The sequence below is a fragment of the Caloenas nicobarica genome, chromosome 1, assembly GCF_036013445.1.
Source record: "Caloenas nicobarica isolate bCalNic1 chromosome 1, bCalNic1.hap1, whole genome shotgun sequence".
NCBI classification, from domain to species: domain Eukaryota; kingdom Metazoa; phylum Chordata; class Aves; order Columbiformes; family Columbidae; genus Caloenas; species Caloenas nicobarica.
The window spans coordinates 14,202,332-14,222,610 of NC_088245.1; the positions used below are offsets into that span (position 1 = coordinate 14,202,332).

General features: G+C 39.0%; 1 protein-coding gene across 1 annotated transcript in view; it reads right to left on the bottom strand.

Annotated features, from left to right (window-relative positions):
* RELN (reelin) overlaps positions 1 to 20,279 on the bottom strand; it is a 289,052-nt gene that overhangs the window by 145,599 nt on the left and 123,174 nt on the right. Inside the window, exons 5-8 of the mRNA XM_065628247.1 lie at positions 17,517 to 17,549; positions 16,223 to 16,301; positions 7,452 to 7,548; positions 2,069 to 2,120 (exon numbers count right to left, since the gene is read on the bottom strand). Coding sequence (XP_065484319.1) covers positions 2,069 to 2,120; positions 7,452 to 7,548; positions 16,223 to 16,301; positions 17,517 to 17,549 — 261 coding nt within the window. The remainder of the gene's footprint in view (positions 1 to 2,068; positions 2,121 to 7,451; positions 7,549 to 16,222; positions 16,302 to 17,516; positions 17,550 to 20,279) is intronic.

Below are 20,279 nucleotides of genomic sequence, written 5' to 3' on the forward strand. Positions count from 1 at the left end.
TAGGTGACAAACTTAATATAAAGATATCCCCCAAAGATTACAGCTTAAGCTATTCCACGCTCGATGGAAAGTGTTAAACATTCTTTAAAAAAAGGCAATTCCCTTGGCTGAATCCCTAAATAGGGGTATGATTAAATCGGACATTTGGGAATAAGGCGGAAACTGACAAATGCCTAGTTTAGATTTATGATTTTAAAGCCAAGTACTGCTGAGCTCAGCAGCAGTCCCCCGGCTCATGCCGGTTTTTATCAGTTACAAAACCAATCTGTATTTCAAGGCTAACATAGGCACTTGGGGAAATGTGATACATTTTGAAGTTCAGGCTGAAATTTGATTTACTGAGATGTGCACCTACCCACCTTCTGCTTCATCATAACAGAGGTTTTAGTGGTTCCTACCGGTGCATGTTAAGTTATTCTCACCATATATTCATGACAATCGTGTCATATAGGGTATTTCCTACTCAGCCTGTCCTTACCCTTTTTTATTTGACCTTCCCCAGCTGATAGGAACAAAGGCTACTAGTGAAATCTGAAGTCTAATTTTGAAAGTTCTGGGAGGCTGCGCCCCTCTGCAGTTCACCTGCAGTGGACACCAGCCGCTCAGCCATGACATCAAACGTTTCCCCACCAACCTGTCCCACTCACACAGCTGTTAACCACTCTGGGTCACTGTAAGAATAATCCATACACATTTTTTCTAAATTTTCCTGAAAAGCGAAATTCCTCCACCATCACAAAGCTGTAGCATTATAAAAGTCACCTCTCCTCGGGCACAGCCAAGGGTGTGAGGGCTTCTGTGGGCAAGTGGCATGTTCCAGCAGATCAAGTGAGCTGCTCCCCTTGCACTGGCTGGATGAAACTGCAGGGTGGCTCCAGGCTGGTTTTCGCTGGAGGTGCCCAATATTTATGCAATAGTTCAGTTTAGGAATGAAGACATTTTTTCTGGCTTTTTAAAAACAGTTATTCAAAATAAAAATATTGATACCAGTCCTTAGAACTATTAACGTTGCAGTCAGTTACAGGGTGACAGGTAATGATGACCTCAAATAGTCAAATGAACAACTTCAGGTAAAAACAAATTTAAATGATGTATTTCTGAGCCTTCTAGGATTTTGATTTCCAATCCATTAAAAAACCCAAGCTGCTTGCCAAGCTACCTGATAGCTCTTATTTCCAGCTGAGATTTCCAGAGTTTAATCACATGTCTGCTGAGATACTTTTGGAAAATTACTTTTTTAAAAATAGCAATATGATTTGGAAGCACACACCCAGAAGTCCATAGAGGAAGCAGACTACATTTCCTTCTTGCTTTTTTATTGAACCATTTATATAATAAAAATATTTTTCCTCCACATTTTGAACACTGAGATATGACTTAAAAAATTAAGTGTGTTCCCAATTTGCCCTCAGCCCAAGTCACAACTTCTGCCATAATTTATTGCCACAACTACACAGCAAAAATGTGCAATAACTTACAGCAGGTATTCTGAGTAATAACACATACAATCACACTGTTGATAATATTAACTAAATACTGTTTAGTTTTGGTCTGTCCTACCTATTCTGTTTGTACAGATGTGTTAAAAACAGCACTACTTAGCCATAACTTGGAATATATCAAGGGATTAAAATGTTAAAACAGTTCATTCTTTAGAAACAGTAATCACACTTCAGAGAAAGAGCAAGAAATTACAATGTTATCCATCAGGTTATATAGGAAGTGGGAAACAAGAAAAACTAAACAAAACAAAGAAACAAACAAAAAAACCCAACCAAACAAAAAACCCAAACCAAACCAAAACCAAAAATCAAACAACACAACCAAAAAATCCCCCAAAAAACCCACAAACAACCAAAACCAACAACAAACCCAAACACGACTATGCCACCCATCATCAGAGTATCGACTGGAGTTTCTCCTTTCCAAAGTTTAGGTAAAAGATTTTTTTAATCCCACATATTGAGTGGAACATTGACCAGAAAGGTAAATCTGAACTTGAGGGCCATTTTCCTTTACAGCAATGACTTTTAACATTTTCTCAGGTGAAAGAGTGAAGTAAACTTACCAAGGGAAAACTGAAGGACGGATGCAGTAGTTGTGTTAAGGCCAGTGGTGGTCTACAGAAGGAAAAGCAAACAGCAGAGTGGTTGTGTTAGATCAGCAAAACAATACATTCATCATTTGTTTTTCTTCAAAAGCATGGAAACTCCCTGGATACCTAGATCTCCAGAGCATAAAACTATTAACAACCAGCCCTTTCAGGTTGAGTGATCATGGACATTTCTGTTATGTCATTACAATTATTGATATCTCATCATATGTCAAAGACTATTGTTTCTCTTTTTTTTTTTTTTTTTTTTTTTTTTTTTTTTTTTTTTACTGTATTAATGTCTACAAACTGAGCACATTTACGTAAAACATTGGCACTTGACCAGTGTTTAGTAGATTGAAAAACAATCCTGTGGTGTATGGTCAGCTTAGTATAAATCTGTATATACCGAATGGCTTTCACTTATTTGTTCCAGCACTAATAAGAACTAAAAATGTTAATAAATAAATAATAAAAATAACATTAAGTAAACTTCAAATAATAACATGGAATATTATGAGGGAATAACAAAATCTAAGTCTTCAACAGCAAATGAAACAAAAACTTGGTGATGTTACATAATATATACAATGAAATTTTGTGGTAGCATCTATGTGTTGTTGATATCCAACCAAGACCTAGAAATACGCAGAAAACACTGAGCAGCTTTCTCTGTATTCAGCATACCACCCTCCTTTGAGGACTTTCTTTCTCCCTTCTTTCAATGCCCCTGTATTTCAATAGTTCAAACCAGGATTGTTTTCCTGAAAATGCTATAAAATAAAAAGCACTGGAGTGTTGCGAAGGACATGTGTTTATTTTTAATTCATTTTGAAAGCTGGACTTTCTGTTACTGCTACAGAACAAGCAAGGCAGAAGCACTGCCTAAAACCACTGCCTGATCTAGCTATTTTGTCAAAGAGCTGAAAAAGCATTGCAACTGTTAAGCAAGCAGAAAGATCAATTGGAGATTTCACCCTAAAAAGAGGAGGTTCAAAGTCTGGTTTATTTGCTTCAACAAAAAGATAATTTATCATCATAAGGAGATTGTAAAGGCTACATTGAAGAAGAGAAAATGTACAAGCTGAAAGACACCAGCGACATTACATCAAAAGAAAACAGGGAAAAAGACATGACCTGGGCAGACAGTATGTTTACACAATCATAAAAGAAGTCATCTAATTGGAAGAACAGAGACAACAAACACCTTAAAAAAATTCATCTGATACTGTTGTCAGTGATGCCTGCATCCTAGATTTCAAGACCTTGAAGTTGTCCTCCCACATCAGACCCTACATGCCAATAATTCATGTCATTTCCCATGAGAGCAGCAGCAGAGTCTTCCATTGGATGTACTCTTTGTGATCTGCATCCATGCACCACGTCATAACGTGGATATGCCACAGAGAAGACAAATTTCTGAGCAAATGCAGCCGCAGAAGAAAGTTCCTGAGGTCAGCAAGCTTTGGCTACCAGATCTCAGCTGGGAATCTGCATGGAGGCAGCTCCAAGTGGAGCACCCAGAGGACTTGAATGATCCTCCTGCTTTGCTTGTATGAGCGATGTAGAGGAAAGCAGATGCTAGGTAAGAATGAAAGAAAAAGTGGTAATCAGCAAAATATAGCTAAATATTTGAGCTCACGGACACTAAACTGTCATTGTCTAAAAAACCCACCACCCATGTAAAGATTAGACTCAATGACTTGGAAGATGCTACATTCTTTCAAGCACCCGTTAACTGTGGCAGTATTACAAAGGCAGTTTTATCAGTATTTGGTAATGATGAACAGTATAATTTCTGCATAATTTCCCTGAGCCACACTGTGAAAGCAGAGATTCTTCCATTATCAGGTATTCCAGTGCTCTTTAGTTATCTACTATGCAGACAAACATGAAAACTGCTGAGAGAGATCTCTCTCATGTCTGAAGTCCCTTATTACTCTGTGCATCACTGCATGGCACTGAACAAAATCTAGTTCTAAATGTAGATGTTTTCTGGCTGTTATTTAGGACTCCATTGATACAGAACAAATGTTACCTCTCAGTCACCTGTATAGGTTTTTCTGTCTTTAGAGACTTTCAAAAGAACTGCCGTATCTTTGCAAGGGTATATACAGAATGTATATTCAAATATGTATGATTAAGACATTCTAGGTGATCATGCCCTCTGTTCCCTTCCATGTACTAGCATCAGTTTTTAGGTAGCTACATGTTAAATCAGTTTGAATAGCAGACTTCTGTTAAACTAAAAGTATTTTTCATTTGCAAATCAGTTATAACCTGGATTCATTTTCTGGTGTGACAGGCGATGGGGCAGTAGAGCAAAAGGGACTGGAGTTCTTCCAGTGCCGGTGTGCACTTAGTTGAGGTATTCATGGAATGATGCCTTTGAAAATAATGGATGGAGACCTGCATGAGTTGACAGGAGGTTTTGGTGTGTTTTGTTTCTTTTCTACATACATATTACATACAGGAAGGAACTTGTTATAAATATTAAAGAATGGGATCTTCACTAAGATGCATTGAAGATCAGCTGATAACAAGATATGCTTTAGGAGGGTGCATAGAAATTTAGGAAATTTATCACAGCTATTAATGCTCTGTGAACTAAACCAGATTCAACAGGACAGATTGCCAAGGTTTCACAATCATCTCAGATAGCAGCATTTAAAACTACTTGAAAATTTGGCACTACCTGTACATAATGTTTACTTAAAATACAGTTTTCCTCTCTTTGGAATATTCCTAACAGGTAATTTTAGTCTCTCAATAAAAACAGGGAAGATGCATTTACATAACTCCTTTAAAAACACAGTCACATCCCCATTTATGTCCATTCTGTCAGGATTGATGCAGTATTAGGTATCACATTTATCATGCCAAATAATAAGGTGCTTTCTGACTTGAGTTATGAGTACCTATTATATTAGTTTACATTCAATTAATTCTGTTGTGCAAGTTCTAATTTGAAAACAAAACCCTTTATCAATGTTCAGTAGACCAAATCACCAAGAAATTAAATGTACCAGTTATCATAGAAGAGGTGTTCACATAGACTTAAACTAGACTATGTTGTAAGTCACTTCAGTAACGCTTTAGAAAAAAGCATTAGACATACTAAAAACTTTTTGCAAAGTTCTGTGAAGGACAACTAAGTCCAGATGCTGCAGAGAAGCTGCGAGGGAGCCTTCAGTAGTTGTTTTCTTTGCTTGCAGCATCTCTGACACCGTACATCTTTCCAGAATTTTGCCACTGGTAAATTCTCACCAACAGCCATAGAAGTTGGCATTAAGAAACCCTCTGCCTGCAGAAACAGGCAGCTGCTGGGAGTCAGGAGAAGAGAGGGAGACCAAGGAAGCAAATCAGCAGCTGTCACAGCTGTTGATATAATACATTCTGCAAATTCAACTCTTCTTGACTAAGTATTTTGAAGCAATAATGTGGCAGTAGGAGCCACGAACAGGAACTGAGATTTCAAGAGCCATTTCAAGCAGGGACAGACTAGGATTCAAATGGTAAAGGTGGTAGCATAAAAATGCACAATGATTGAAGAAATGAAACAAGTTTTAAAATTAGTGACAGGAAGAGATATGTTGTGAAATTGTTGAAACATGACTATAAATCAGAAACAGTTTGGTTCTCAGAAAACAAGGATTTAAACCTATGTACATATTCAAAAATAAAACTAGGTCAGAACTCTGGCATGAAGACTGTCCTGTGCTCAATCAAAACCTTCAGTCATTAGCATGTTCCTTCAGAAGGTTTTCATTTTTCTGCAACACTGCCATAATATTTATAAACAATTCCATTATTAGGCCGCTAACTGTTTATAAGCACAATGATTTTTTCAGCTGATTGTTTAATCACACCACTTTGGCATAATAAAATTTTTTTCCAGGCTCCTGATGCCATGGTAGAGCTATTTTACCACATGGTAATACGACAAATACAGTCCAACACCACATTTTGAGGCCAATTTGTGATTACTAAGGATAGTCTAAATTACATATCAGCAGGGAGAAGACAGCTAATTAATGATGTTTCAAAACCCTCATAGCTGAGACCCTGGTTTTGCTAAATGTCATAAACAGATCATTTTTTCAAGGGGTGTTACTATGCTCAATACTACAACTAAAAGTGAGTTTAAAAATTGGGAAAAATAGCCCAGTGGTGTGACTTCATTTTTTGCACAGGACATAAACCAATGCATCTCTAGTTAATGAAGCATAGTACATTCAAATAGGATTCAAAGTAGCAGAGGTAATTTAGCATCCCTGTCAGGATTCCCTTGGTGGAACTGGCTGCAAGGGAAATGACTGAAAATATCCTTTATCTGTAAAACATCTGAATTAGTTTTATATGGGTTTATGACTTTCAGTCACCACACCAGCAATATCTACATTGCATTTGTGGCATTCTGGTCTCAGTTAAGGACGTAAAATTAACCCCGTTAAAAGAATTGTTACTGTCTGAAATGAAGAGAAGATGCCTGGCCAAAACCACATCTATTTTATGGCCCTCTTCCATGTGTGCTCTTCAAATAGCTCTAATCAGGCTCTCCCTCCACCCAGAAGACTGTTCAAAACATGAAAATTAATTTTGAATTACACAGGCTTTGAGCTGATCCTTTAATTTTTCAGTTCTTTCCAAAACTCCCATTTTACGTACATTGTTGCAGTTAGCTACCCAGCATCAGCATGTGGGCATTGGTTATTTATCTTTCAATTCATTTTCCATATGCAGATGATGACAAGTTAATGCAAATTGCACCATGTTGTTTCTTACAGCAATTTTATGACCAAACTAACCTGCAATTAAATTAATTCTGTCACCTTCATCATGACTCAATTTGTTACATACACTTTCCTGAGACTGGCAGGTGCTTGCCCCAGGCTGCATTTAAGCCTGTAGAATGCATTGTTCACAAGTGATGTTTTACAGTCAAATTAACATTTGTCAACAGCAACAAGAAAAAAATAGGACACAGCTAATAAAATAGGGGAAGAAAAATGAACCTTTTCTAGATTTTATTGTCAGAAATAAAAAGAGAATGATGTCAGTTTGACAACACAGTTCTATTAATATTTCTTTGCTTTTCCAGTCATTTATAGATACTTTAAATAATTTGGATGCACAAGAGACTTTCCCTTGCAAACTACTGCAATAACCTTGGGTTAGCATCTATAGTTTAGAACACTGGGATGCTCTCGAGGTGCTCTTCTATGCCCCTATCACCTTGCTTAAGGGTGTCTCCACTGAACATCAAACTTTCAAAGCACCCCAACATTTCTGCAGCCTCGGCGGCCTCGGTTCATAGCCTGCAGTCCCAGCCCCAGCAGATGAACCAGCCTTCACTCACCAGTTCTCTGGGACCATACGGCTCGCAGAACGTGACGGCATTGCCATGCATGATCACCCCACACTGCTCTCCAACCTCGCAGTTGCTGCACTCCAACCTGCAGGAAGAAACACCATGTTCAACATGGAAAGCAGAAACTGTATGTTTGAGACTGCATCGGGTTTGTAAACTGTAAAATAGGACCGGTATATCTTGGCACTCAGATAAATTAGACTGCTTTGTCATCATGGTGCTGAATGTAAAGGTTGAGCAACTGTATGTGTGATGTACCAGAGCTGCCTCTTGAGAAAGGCTCTTGGGAACAATTACTTGCTCTCTGCACACTGTCCCCTCTCAAAAAAAAGTGTCCCTGCTTGCTGACTGCAAAACTTCACACCATGGGAAACCAAGTTGAACTCTCAGATTTATAGATTACCCTGAAGTCACTCTTCTTCCAAAATCCTTTCCGCAGCTTTGGTATACCATATGTAAACTCACTGCTTCAGAGTTACCGTGCAGGACAGCTCAGGAGAAGGGGTAGAATGGGCCCCCCTCCAGCCCTCGGGGTTCTTTACCCCAAAGGGCAGACTCGAGACTGCAGAATCTACCCAAAACGTGGCACCGAGAGGCTCCTACAGCCCAGCTGCTGTAACACAGCTCTTACAGCTGCTTTTTATTCATATTTGTGATATCCCATATTCCTGGTAACAGGGGAGGTTGATAGTGCTGTTGAGCCAAATAATCATGTCTCTCCTGATATTTCTTAATTTAATATGAAGGGCTTTGCAGGCAGCCTGGCTGTGGAGCAGAGGGAAAGGGCTTTCTCCCTCACCTTCAAGGATCAGGGTATCAGCTCTTAGCATGAGCAGAAGGTTTTAAAAATATCTCGGAGATGCTGCCAGGCCCTGACAAACTGCCTCCGACAGTGCTGACCAACATTGCCTTCAGACATCCAAAGCTCAGCTTTAACTAAGTCTAAAGGCTCACATTTGCTCCTGGAGCAACTTCATTGTAAGCAAGGGTGGACTCACTCCAAACCTTCTTATTTCTTTTTGACTTTTGTTTGTACTTTCATAACCAATATTTTTAGAGTTCTAAGTGTGATGGACTCATGGAAGGGGTATTTAGGCAGTTTTTTCTTTGGCTTCTCCCACACAGAGTGCTTGGACACCCTTTATAGTCTGTAATGTTGCCAAAATACACATTCCCATATATACAGCCCAGATGTAGTTTAGTAGTCTGCAAAGGTTTTGTTTTCTTCTGGCTTTTCATTCTCTGGCTAATTTCTGGATGGCAGACCTTACAGAAAATTGGATGGAAAGGAAAAATCCCAAGGAGATAGGGACTTGCTGTCAACATATATGACAGAATTTTGAAAGATCGTAGTTGATTCCTACACAAGTTTCCTTGTTTTTTGTTTCACCTCTTTCCCTAATTTATATTTCTTGCCTTTTCATTAAAAAGTGTTCTGTTAAACCTCTACAAGTCTTTCTGTAAACTGCTTGGAGCAGGATTTTTCTATTCCTGAGTATCTGAAAACCATCAGCCCACCGTGGCTCTGGATGGGGCAAAGGAAATCTCCAGCCACATTGCTAGGAAGCGGCTGGCAGCGTTGTCAGCCAGCCCATGGGGCTGGGCAGCTTTTCCCTGCAGGGGCCAAGCACCCAAAAAGTCTGAGCAAGAGAGGATGGGCTCTTGCGAGCCCAGATAGTAATTATAAATAACGTTTAAATGAATTTTTAAAGTATGTGTTTAACTAAGTGGAACTCCCTCCTGGTCTGCTCCCGCAGCAGGCTGGGGGTCCTCATTCCCCCCCTGGCTCCCAGGAGACCTTCCCAGGGCAGCAAAGTGTGGGGAGCTTTTGGCAGAATGGGTTAACTCTGCACAGCATAAAATACCCTGCAGGTCTATGAGTGCTAAGCTGTGCTGACTGATAGATGTTAGGTTTTCAGATGCATAGGATGTGGTGAATAATTGATTGTATTTGTTATTTTAGGTCTCTTCAGTTGGTCCTGGGTGAATTCAGCAGAGGACTGGCTTTCTTTTGCCCAAGTCCATCACAGAAGTCAAAGATAAATGCCTCTTTCCCATTTCCCAAACCGCTCCCTTATTCTGAAGATTTTATTAAATGTCAATTTCAGCTGCACTTTCCAAAACAAAGTCAGATGTAAAAAATCCTTGAGGTTTTTTTCCTGTATGAGCATGTCAATAAAGGCATTTAGCAATTCACATCGGTAGCATTTAGCATTTTGGATTTAAATAGCAAATTTAAATCCTCTAATACAGTAATGTAGTTCCTATCTACTTCAATGAATTAATATTTAATTATAGAAGCCACAGACGGCAAATAATATTATTTCTCAATATAGGGCAAGAAGAGAGCATGTGAGTAAACCAAATTGTATTTTAAAAGAAAGTACAGAAACAGAGTTCACAAAGTATGTCTTTTGTCTCTATCTAAATTTCACTTGATCCCTAAACTCTGATAGCTGAAGAACAGGAACAGGAACTTGAAGAATACGTGGAATTCTGTAGGTTCTGGCTGTTTATCAGCATTATTTTCATTAACTGCCCCTATATTTGGGGGTTTTATAGTGGAACATCTGCCTGAACTCCTGTTATGTACAGGGAGAGGGCAGATATGGCAGGAAAACTTTGCCTATGAATGCAATGTTGGGACCACTTCCACCCTCATAAATGGACAGGATACATAATCCAACGGATATTTTAATTTTGTAATTCTCATATTTCAGTGAATACAAAGTCATTCAGCTACTCTACTTCTGTAATGTGGTCTATGAAATACTGTCTGGAAATCCAGAAACACTGCCCTTCTAATACAGCTGTTTCATCATCACTCATCTTTTCTAGGATGACTCCTCTCATAAGAAATTGGATAGCTGTTGGTAATCCTGATCCAAACCTTTGTGCTCTCTTTGAAATGCCTTACCTCTGACAATAAATTGCTCAGTAGCTTGACAGGAATGCATGAAGAGTAAGATAATTGATCTGCTATTCCTCAGATCATCGTCGTCATATAACGTGCTTAGAAACGATCCAATTTGCTCCTCTCCTGGTGTAGACAGGAAGGTTAATTTCTTTTCCATTTATACAAACAGGAGACAGCATTAATTGCCCTGGCTGGGTGCAGCTTTTCACATTATTTTTCTCACCTGCCTAGTCTAAACCTTAGCACATTAAAATCACTTCAGCTTTCTCTTCACAGCTGGCGCTCACTGCCACCGTTGACACACGTCATATTCATCTAGATGTCTTCTCTGCAGACCTGCCACCACTCTCATCTCTGGCTTAGAGAGTCCCACCTCTCTCCGCTATTGTTCTTCACTTTGCTGAAGGGGAAACATCTGCTGTTTCCTCATCCCTATTTGTCATCTGGTTTCCCTATACAATACCTGAGTTTGTGGACATTATATTGACTGATGTATTTTGTGATGTCTGGAATATAAAGACGATAAACATCTCAAGCTGCCAAGAGATTTTTAAACATAAATCCTTCTGAAGTTTAATCCTGCAGTTTTAGTGCAATTTGGAAACCACTTTAGGACTTCTCTCTCCTGTCACAAAGCTTTCCTCCACCTCTTTGCCACTAGAAATATCACTGTACCTCTTCATTTCTCATATGCCATGAAGAAGTGATGGAACCTTTTTCTCATTGATTGATTTTACAGGCTCAGCTTTTCTTCATGTCATCTTTGAAGAGTATGTCTTCTATAAATGACTGATGTCTGGAGTGCTGATAGGCTTTGAGATGAAATATGGCATGAAGTTGGAAAGGAGATTTTAGCCAGCAACAAGCTTCTGTACAGAGTCTTTATTTTTTAAATGGACTGAATCCCCTACTGTCTACAGCCCCACTGTTAAAAATGTTTTACACAGCAACACACATTAATGCCAGCATCTCTTCTTTACTAATTTATGCATCTTCTTCTTCCTCTCTTTTTGTCTCAACATTAGATAATTTATCATAAGATTAAACGGATTTTTTTTCTAGATTTGTTCTTGTTTGTCCTGTTTAAGTTCATATATAGCACCTTTTTATACCCTCTTCTGCATTTTTCTGAGGTTACATGGAGGCTAGATGGTTCCAGAAACAGGTGTTCAATGACCTAGGCAGTCTTCCAGATATCACCCCTATTGGGCCTCTTTTCATCCAGCCATTCCTTGGCCTTTGCCTGGCAAGTACTACATGGTGCAGAATTCCTTTCCCTTCAGGGGAAACCAATCACTTCCACAGTTTGTGAGATTTCTGGGCCAACACATTTCTGCCAGTTTTCAGCAAGTCTCATGGACCACTAGTCACCTGTACTATTAGACTTCTTGTTGAAAAATGCACTAAACATTACTGTCTAATTACTTCCGCCAGTCAGCTGTGAATCGCTTAGTATGGCCATTGAGGCTATGTTTACCATGGAGTGAGAGTCACCTACCTTAACTTCCACAGATAGTATGTGTTAGACATAAAATACGTTGGACACTTATGAAATGTGTGAAGCATAGGCAAAGAGATCTTGGTAAAGCTGGTGGCAAATAAGACCAAGAAAATTGCTTAAGTAACCAGGTGTGTGACTATGGGTTGGGGACTTTGGAAATAATCATATTCTGATATGATTGCACACTGGAAGAATATAAAAATCAGTTGGACACATCACACAAGAAAATCTCCATGGTGGTTGAGTCCCAAGAAAATAAGAGAGATAACACATGCTCCCATTCCTGCATTTCTAGCACAGAAATCCTCCCTGCTTCCTTCTCACTACATGTCCTCTCCTGCTGCCTCCTCTCCTCATCCTTTAGCAGTTTCTCTTGTTTTCTTTCAATCGCCAAACTATGACTTAGATCAGAAACCTGTTCCCAAATGCTGTGATTTTTCTGTTTACAAAGAGTCCCATCCCAACCATCCCTTTCTTCTCCCCTTGCAGCTCAAGAAGTACTTGTAGCAACACCTTCCTCACTCCTGAGCCTCTGAAAAAACAGATGGTTGTTGAGTAGGATGTGTCTTTTAATGATTTGAAAGAGCAGAAATCCATAAAAACCAGGCACTCACTCTCAAAATCATACAGTGCCCTTGTGCAAAATAGTTATTCGATGTGAGGCCTCTCCCAGCGATGGAATGACACACCGGCTCTGCTGGGACTCATAAAATTAGACACAGACAGAAGCTATAAAATGCTTTGCTTGTGCACTTGGACTGTACATCTCTGCCAGAGTTGCACATGCCAGGAAGGGGATCAGGAGGATCGGGACAATATTAATCACATCCAAGCCACTGTTGTGTACGATTTGGGAAGAAAAGACCATAGGAAAATACAAACACTTCTCTTTTCATCTTTACACAAATAATGGCTTCAGAAAGTATTAGAGTGGCTTAGTCTAACTGGCCCCTGGTGACATGGCACTGCTGGAGTGTCGCTGCACACACGGCAGCTGCTGCCGCACGCTCTGAGCACAGCAGAGCAGGGACAGAGGAGGGCTGGAAATACTGCTGGAGCAGTTACCACAATTGTTTGTGGTGAAGATGGGATTTAGCAGCTGTCAGGGGAAAAAAATGCATTTTTAGGTTGGATGGCATAAACTGTTAATAATCCCTGATTTAACTCCCACTAGACAATCAAATGAGAATGAGCTTTCTGCCACTAAGTGGGTCTTCGCTGGAGGCAGAGCTACTGTAGAAAGCCTTTGTGCAGAAAAGCTTATGATACCCCATTACAGTTTTTTCATTTGTACTACACTTCTATTTAGCATTGCTGAAGATATTGTCTTTCTGGTATTATTACAGGAAAATCTGTCTCTGGATTGCAATGAGTTTTGGGACTCTCCCTGCCAGCACACACCTCTCTGCAGTGACCCGCCAACTAAGGTGGGTCAAGGTTATTCCAGGGGGACCAAATCCAAATCTCAGGGACAAAAGGAGAAGGAGACAGGGGGCTCTGTTGGTCTGAAATTTCTCTGTCAAGACTTCTGTAAGGCAAGGATGAATTTAAAGATAAGAGAGCAATGGATAAATAAATCATGGAGGCTCCCAACAGACAGGCCTTCTGTGAGTTATGAGACATCTGCAGGGAAATAATGCCTCCTCTCATTTCTTTCCACTCAAGTCTATTTAACACACTGCTGCTAAAGCTATCTACCTTGGCAGCTATTCCGTAACCCATTAAGAGTCCTTGATCTATTCATTCCCACAAAGAAAGAGGTTGGTTATTTTTTTTCATATTGTAGTATTCCAGGTCCTTAATGCATCTGTCCAGAAAAACATTTAAAGAGATCATACAAAAGGAACAAAAGGAAGGAAAATAGTAGGCACATATTGAAAAGTATTACAATAAGTATGTGCAAAAGAAAAATATCCATAAAATTCCATAAACCACAGTCTTTTTACATAAGGTGGTGAAACTGTGAAAGACCTGCACAGATGGAAAACCGTGACAGGCCTTAACAAAAAGGAAAATGAAGATTTTACAGAACAAAAAATGTATTCCTAAGTAACAAATGCAAATAATTGCTAAAATGAACATCAAGAATTTATCTGAACAAGACAAACCAAGCCATTCAAACATTTCTATGTCTTGTATGAATTAAATTAATAAAGTTAGTTACATTTCTGAAATAGGATTGGAAACAGTAGAAAAGTCAGTAACAATGTCATACAAAAAAGGTGACTCCAACCTTGAAAACTTCACGTTAAGACTGATGGATGGGTTTATCTGGGTATATTATGACCAGTAGGAATATTCAATATACAGAGGATAATTGTTTTTGTACTATAAAAGACCTATAACTTCCTCTTCTGTGATGTACATACATATATCATATGAAATTATACTCTATCACTATGATTATTGTGGTGGTAAAATTATTAATGCTTAAGATTGAGAGTTCTGGCTATGAGTTATCTTTGCTAAAATAACACTTGACTAAAAGTTAACAATCTGCAATTGTTTCCAACTCCTCACTTCTGAGCAAAGATAATACTGGGTGTGCCACTCCCAGAGGCTCCACCAACAGCCATCTCTCCATATTGTCATGTTATTTATTGTTGGAGTCCTTAGAACTGCGGCAGTGACTTAGAAAGTCCATCCCTGCCAGAGGTGGATACTTGGCTTTATTAACATTGAAATTATTGTTTTTCCTCACCTCTTTCCTTGTTTTTTTGAAACAGTGTATGGATGGGGTCTCTGCAGTCACTGGGCAGAAAACTGGGTAGCAAAGGGAGGGATGCTGAGTGCTCTCTCGCTATGATCAGAGCTCATATAGCTTCTGCCTGACCTGTCCTAAATTGTACTTGCCTTATTACACATGTGGAGTGCCGAGATTCTCCAACAGCATCTACTGGTTGAAGAATTACAACAACTTGTTCTTGCAGTTGCTGATGTAGACTGTGATAATATGAATAACCCTACCCAGGAATCCCACTGAATGAAAAGTACCTAGGAAATGGAAGTTGCTGTATGGAGCTGGGAATGGAAGGGTGTTCCTTCCTACACAAAACAAAAGTTTTGAAAAAGTTTGCCTTCCACAAAAAAAAAAAAGGAAAAAAAATCAGCCTAAACTTTTTCAGCAGCTGAAAATTAGATGGAGGTATTTAATTCCAGCTATTTTTTTTCTTTTGAGTGATTTGGAAACATCTTATTTCGGTTTAGGAGGAGTTTTTACTTGTTAGCTTCACCAGAAATATGTACTACATGAACATGAAAAAAAAAAAAAAGTTCAATTATTGAAATTCATCACCTCTTCCATGAAATGATTATGATTTCAAAAAATCAAAATCTTCATAGAAAAGCATTCACTGAACTCAGTTCCACTTCTTTCTATTTTCAGATTAGTTAAAAATTTGAAGTCAATGAGAATTTGTCACTCACTTCAATGGGCTTAGAATTTCTCCGTCAATAATCAATTAATTAATAGACTAATATATTTAGGTGCCTGTGCTGGTTTGATTGAAAATGGGTTAATTTTCTTCATGCAGTTAGAAACCTTTCTTTTTCATAGCTAGCATGCTCATTATTTGGACTTAGTTTGAGAACAAGCAGATAACATCCCAGCACAGAGATAATGTGTTGAATTGCTCTGGTCTGAGAGCCAAGGACGTTCTGAGTGCCCTGCCCACAGGTGGGAGGCAGCGAGGAAGCGGGGACAGAGATGGAGCAGAGCTTGACTGACATCCAGATTGATCAATAAGAGTATTCCATCCCATTAGCATCATGCTAATTATTTAAGGAGAGTCGGGATCTTCAGGTTTTGCTCTTCCGCTTCTTCTTTACTTGCTCTCGAGCCAGGGGAGGTTCAGTTGGGACGTTTAGTCCTTTCACTATTTTGCAGAGGCCTTTGGGCTTTTCTGCCTTTTTCCTCTCTTCTCTCTCTTTGGGATCAGCTGCTGGGACCGGGCTGTTTCCTAGGACTGGCTGCTTAGCGTGTTTGTGAGGAATTGCCTTGAGTATCTTTTATTTCTACTATATAAATATTTACTAGTAGTGTATTAGTATTTTGTTATTTTATTAAACTGTGTTTATCTCAATCCAAGTTTCTCCCTTCCCTTTTTATTCTCTCCCCTGTTGGGGGGAGGCAGGGAGGAGGTGAGTGAGCAGCTATTGTGGTTGTATTGTTACCTTGGGTTAAACCATGACAGTCCCAATGGAGCAAAGACACATATAAGCTTACACCAATGTGAGCTGAGGTATTTAGGAATTAATTCAATACAAATACTTCACCATAATAGCTGAAATGTTTAAATTCGCTCAAATGCATATAAAGGAAAACAGACGTCTGAAACTCACCACATGGTAGGATTCAATTCTTGCTGCTGGTAAGAGTCAAAGTCATCTCGTAGGATAATGCTGTCACTGTGCATTTCAGCTACAAAAGAAAAAAAGCATAATATGAAAAAAATCCAGTGTGATAAACCAGTGCTTTCTAAGTGTTGTTTTACCTATAGCTAAAGTAATGCCTTGTAAAATGAGGAAATCAGCTTCTAAAGTATGCTAGTTACTAAAGCAGGATTTTTTCAGTTACGGTTTGTTTTTCTTACTCTGGATCATAGTACCACATAAAATTAATCAGTCTCCCAATCTATCACTAAAATGTGATGGCTATGAAAAGATGCAGCCATCAAGTACATACAAAATGTTTTAAGAACTTTAGTTTGAAAATGTTCATTGTTCTCAATGTTCAGAAAAAAATCCAAATTCAGATTTTAAAAGCACTGGCACAAAGAGGGATGAGATGTCCTGGTGACTGTACTACACTTCTAATAGTCAGGGGGTTCATTCTGATAACTCTTAAGCAAAAATTCATGAGCTCATTGGAATCTCTCTGCTGCTATCAGTGGAGCTGACAGTAAAGGTCAGCTCATGTATGGAATATAAACTGTGAGTTATGTTACTCAAATGTTTCTAACCATCGCTCTGCAAACTTTGGACTCCATCTTTCCCCCTAGATTTGGGATATCATTTATATATGATGACCAAAAAAACCCACACATGCCAAAACTTTGGCAGCTGTGTTTGTATCAAGCAGAACTTTCTCTGCAAATACATGCATTAAATGAATGAAGTAGCTGCCACCTGCTATTCAAACTGAGCAAGGATGCCAAAATCTGTCCCAGACTAGTCAAATTGCAACACAGGGATCGGTGGGTGCAGGGCTGGAGCTGCTGTGTGCTCCATGTCCTGCTCGGAGAGCAAGAGAAGCAGTTTCCCGCTGCTGGGTGCACCTTGGAGGTGCACTGGGGCAAAACCTTCCTCCTGGTGGCCCAGGACTGGTGTGACTGTGTTGTCCCACACTGGGGGTTACAGGTCCTTGTGCAAACAGATGCTCTAACGCATAGCTAGGATGCAAAGCTCTGCGGCATGATATACGCACACTGCAAGGGCTCCAAGGCAATAAATAAATAGCAATAAAAATCACAACAAAAAAACCCAACTAATCAGAAATAGACATAATTCAATTCATTTTATGTGTCTCATTTTTATTTGAATTCCCCAGAGCTAGTTTCATATGACCTTACAGATTGTTTATTATAACAAAGTTAGTGATTTTGAGTTCTAGTAATAAGAATGACAAATCACCTACCTAGGTGAGGGTGTAAGGGAGCTTCTGTCGGGGCTGTGGAGAACAAAGACACACAAGGCATGAATGTCTTCTACAATCAGGGCTTAATTGCAGCATTAAAAATCGATTCAGCATAAAACAAATTGTACAGTACATGTTCAATTAAGTCAACTATTCAGACATTTTAATTATGAAAAATGCGATACACAGTAAAAGTTATAAAAATATAAAAGGAAAGAAAAAAATTTTCTAACTAAAATAAACATCAGTAATAAATAAATGACATTTACAGGTTATACAGTGAGGTAAGAAAGATCACTTCTAGTCTAGGGTTATGAGAGATAATTAGAAATAATTTGGATAAAAATTCAGTAATTCAATGATGGATGAAGAGAATGGGAATTAGGCTGAACAAAAGAAATAGTCTAGGTGAGGCAAAAATGCCACACTTTGACCCTTTATACTGCACTGGACAACATTCTAGTGGGTATTGTTGGGAGAAAAATCCTAGTATTTCCAGGGTGACAAGTAACAGATTGACTCCACAAATCACTGAATCAAACACTTTTTTAAAAACACATTTTACATCCATTGCTGGAACAATTCCCTAGTAGGTCTTTGTCTTCTGAGAAACAGCAGAATACCATAACGACACGCTGCATGGGGGGCATGTGTGTGAACTGACAAACCATTATTAAGTAGTCTTCTGCTAACACTTTACAACAGGTGTCTTGGTGCAATGTTACACAAATGAAAACAGAATGTATCTGGAAAGGCACAGCTACATAAAAAATGTGAGGAAGTCTAAAAGGTGACCACACAGTGTGCTAGATACTCCTTGGTAGCTACTATACCCATAGCCTTGCCCAATCTTAAATCCAAAATAAGTTACACCTCTTTCATGGAGGCAAAGAGGATACATATAAGCAAGCTCCAGGGGAGCAGCTACCTCTTTTGCCTCTCAGTACCTCGCCCGTGCAGCTATGTGTGTAGCTGCTTTTTGAACTTTGGTAAATAGAACACCAAAAAAATACAATTTTTGAAGCCAGGATTCTTTTGATGAGTCTGTGTTTCTTGTTGGGCACTGACCTAAATTGTGTCAGTACTCCTGATTTCTTCAGAATATTTGCAAAAAAACTACTGAAGTACTGCAATTTCTGTCGTAACATCTGACAATTTAAAAATAGATTAAAAAAAAACATAAGAATGAATGCAGCAATCTGTGTAGAGCCCTCACACATAGATATTTGAATAGAAAGTCCAACACAAATCTCAAGAATTTTGTTTATCTCTTCCTGCTTTCTGCTTAAACACTGGGTTTGCATGCAGGTGTGACATTCTGTAATGAAATTGCAACATTTCATGGGGAAGTTGGTGATTAAGAAGACTGAGCAAGAAACAACTGAGGTACCTGCAGACCAGAAAAGGATGGCAAGCAGTCTGTATTTAGCTTAGACAGAAATCTTTGATTTAACTGACTTATAACTTGGAAGACCAACTCCATTCAGTGACCTTGTATGTATACAGATGATGCTGAAAACAACCACAGAACCACTGAAAACTTGACTGTGGTGAAGAGCAAAGGCATTCTTAAGAGTCTGATACTGAATAGAAATTGCCGATGCAGAAATATGAAATCTTTTTTCTTTAGAGAGCTACCTTGCTCCATTTTTTATAAAGCAAACTTATCCATGACATCTTGTCTTCCCCAGAGGAAATGCCAATAATGGCTGTAGCAATGGCCAAGACCTCTCATCATGACGGTACAAAACCTGGAGCAATACAACTCCAATTGCATATTAAGCTTGGCACTGCCTCCATGATGACGCTGGGCTGCACGGGCGGGTACAGCACAAGAAAAGACTGTGTTTGTTCCTTATAGTCCCAAACGCTGTTTTTCTCCATGGAAGGACATATAAATTTCTCTAGAAAACTTTTAAAAACTCTTTGCACAGAAGAAATGGATTAAGTTTGATTAGCTGAATTATTTCCCAGATTGAGCAATGCAAGCTGCTCTGGATTTTGCCTGTAGGAAAAGAAGTACGTTATAGCATGGGATATGAAATACCTCTGATGTTGTAAGAAGTCAAGCTTAAAGTAAGACCTCTGTCACTGATGTTCTGTATTACCCCTTTCACTAGTTCCAGACCATCACTAAGTTATGATCCATTGTGTACGGAGGTGTGGCTGAGAGCCAGTCTGCTAATTGTGCATCTACAGGGAGGATGGTCATGTCAGGACACATCATAGGCAGACTCATTACTTGACCAAGCAAATTCAATTAGCCATTGAGCATAACTCAACAGAAAGAGAACTTCCTCTCCAACAAGAGCAGTTCAGACCTCAAAATGAAAATGAAAAACTAGGTCCTCATTCATTCCAGGTCACCTGGAATTGCTCTTTGGAAGGCAGTCAAGCCCAGGATACACACAATCACTAACGATACTTTGTGAAGTTATTATGCAAAATTTCAGCATTCAGCCAAAAGGCACAGGTATAGCACAAACATGGAATCTTTATGTTTGCAAACTCCTTTGACTTAAGCATTTTAAAAAATATAACTAGCTGTTTATGTGTCTGAAGAATAGACAACTGCTATCTGAGAATTTTTCCTAAAACAGCTCTTCAGTTATGTGCATAGTATATTGCAAAACAAAACTGCTTACCAATAGACAGAAGCAAAAGAATTGTGCAGATACACACGAGTGCTACTGATCACTCATTTAAAAAACAAAGGTGGACTTAATTAAACACTTAATGTTTGACAAAATGTTGCTCTTACAG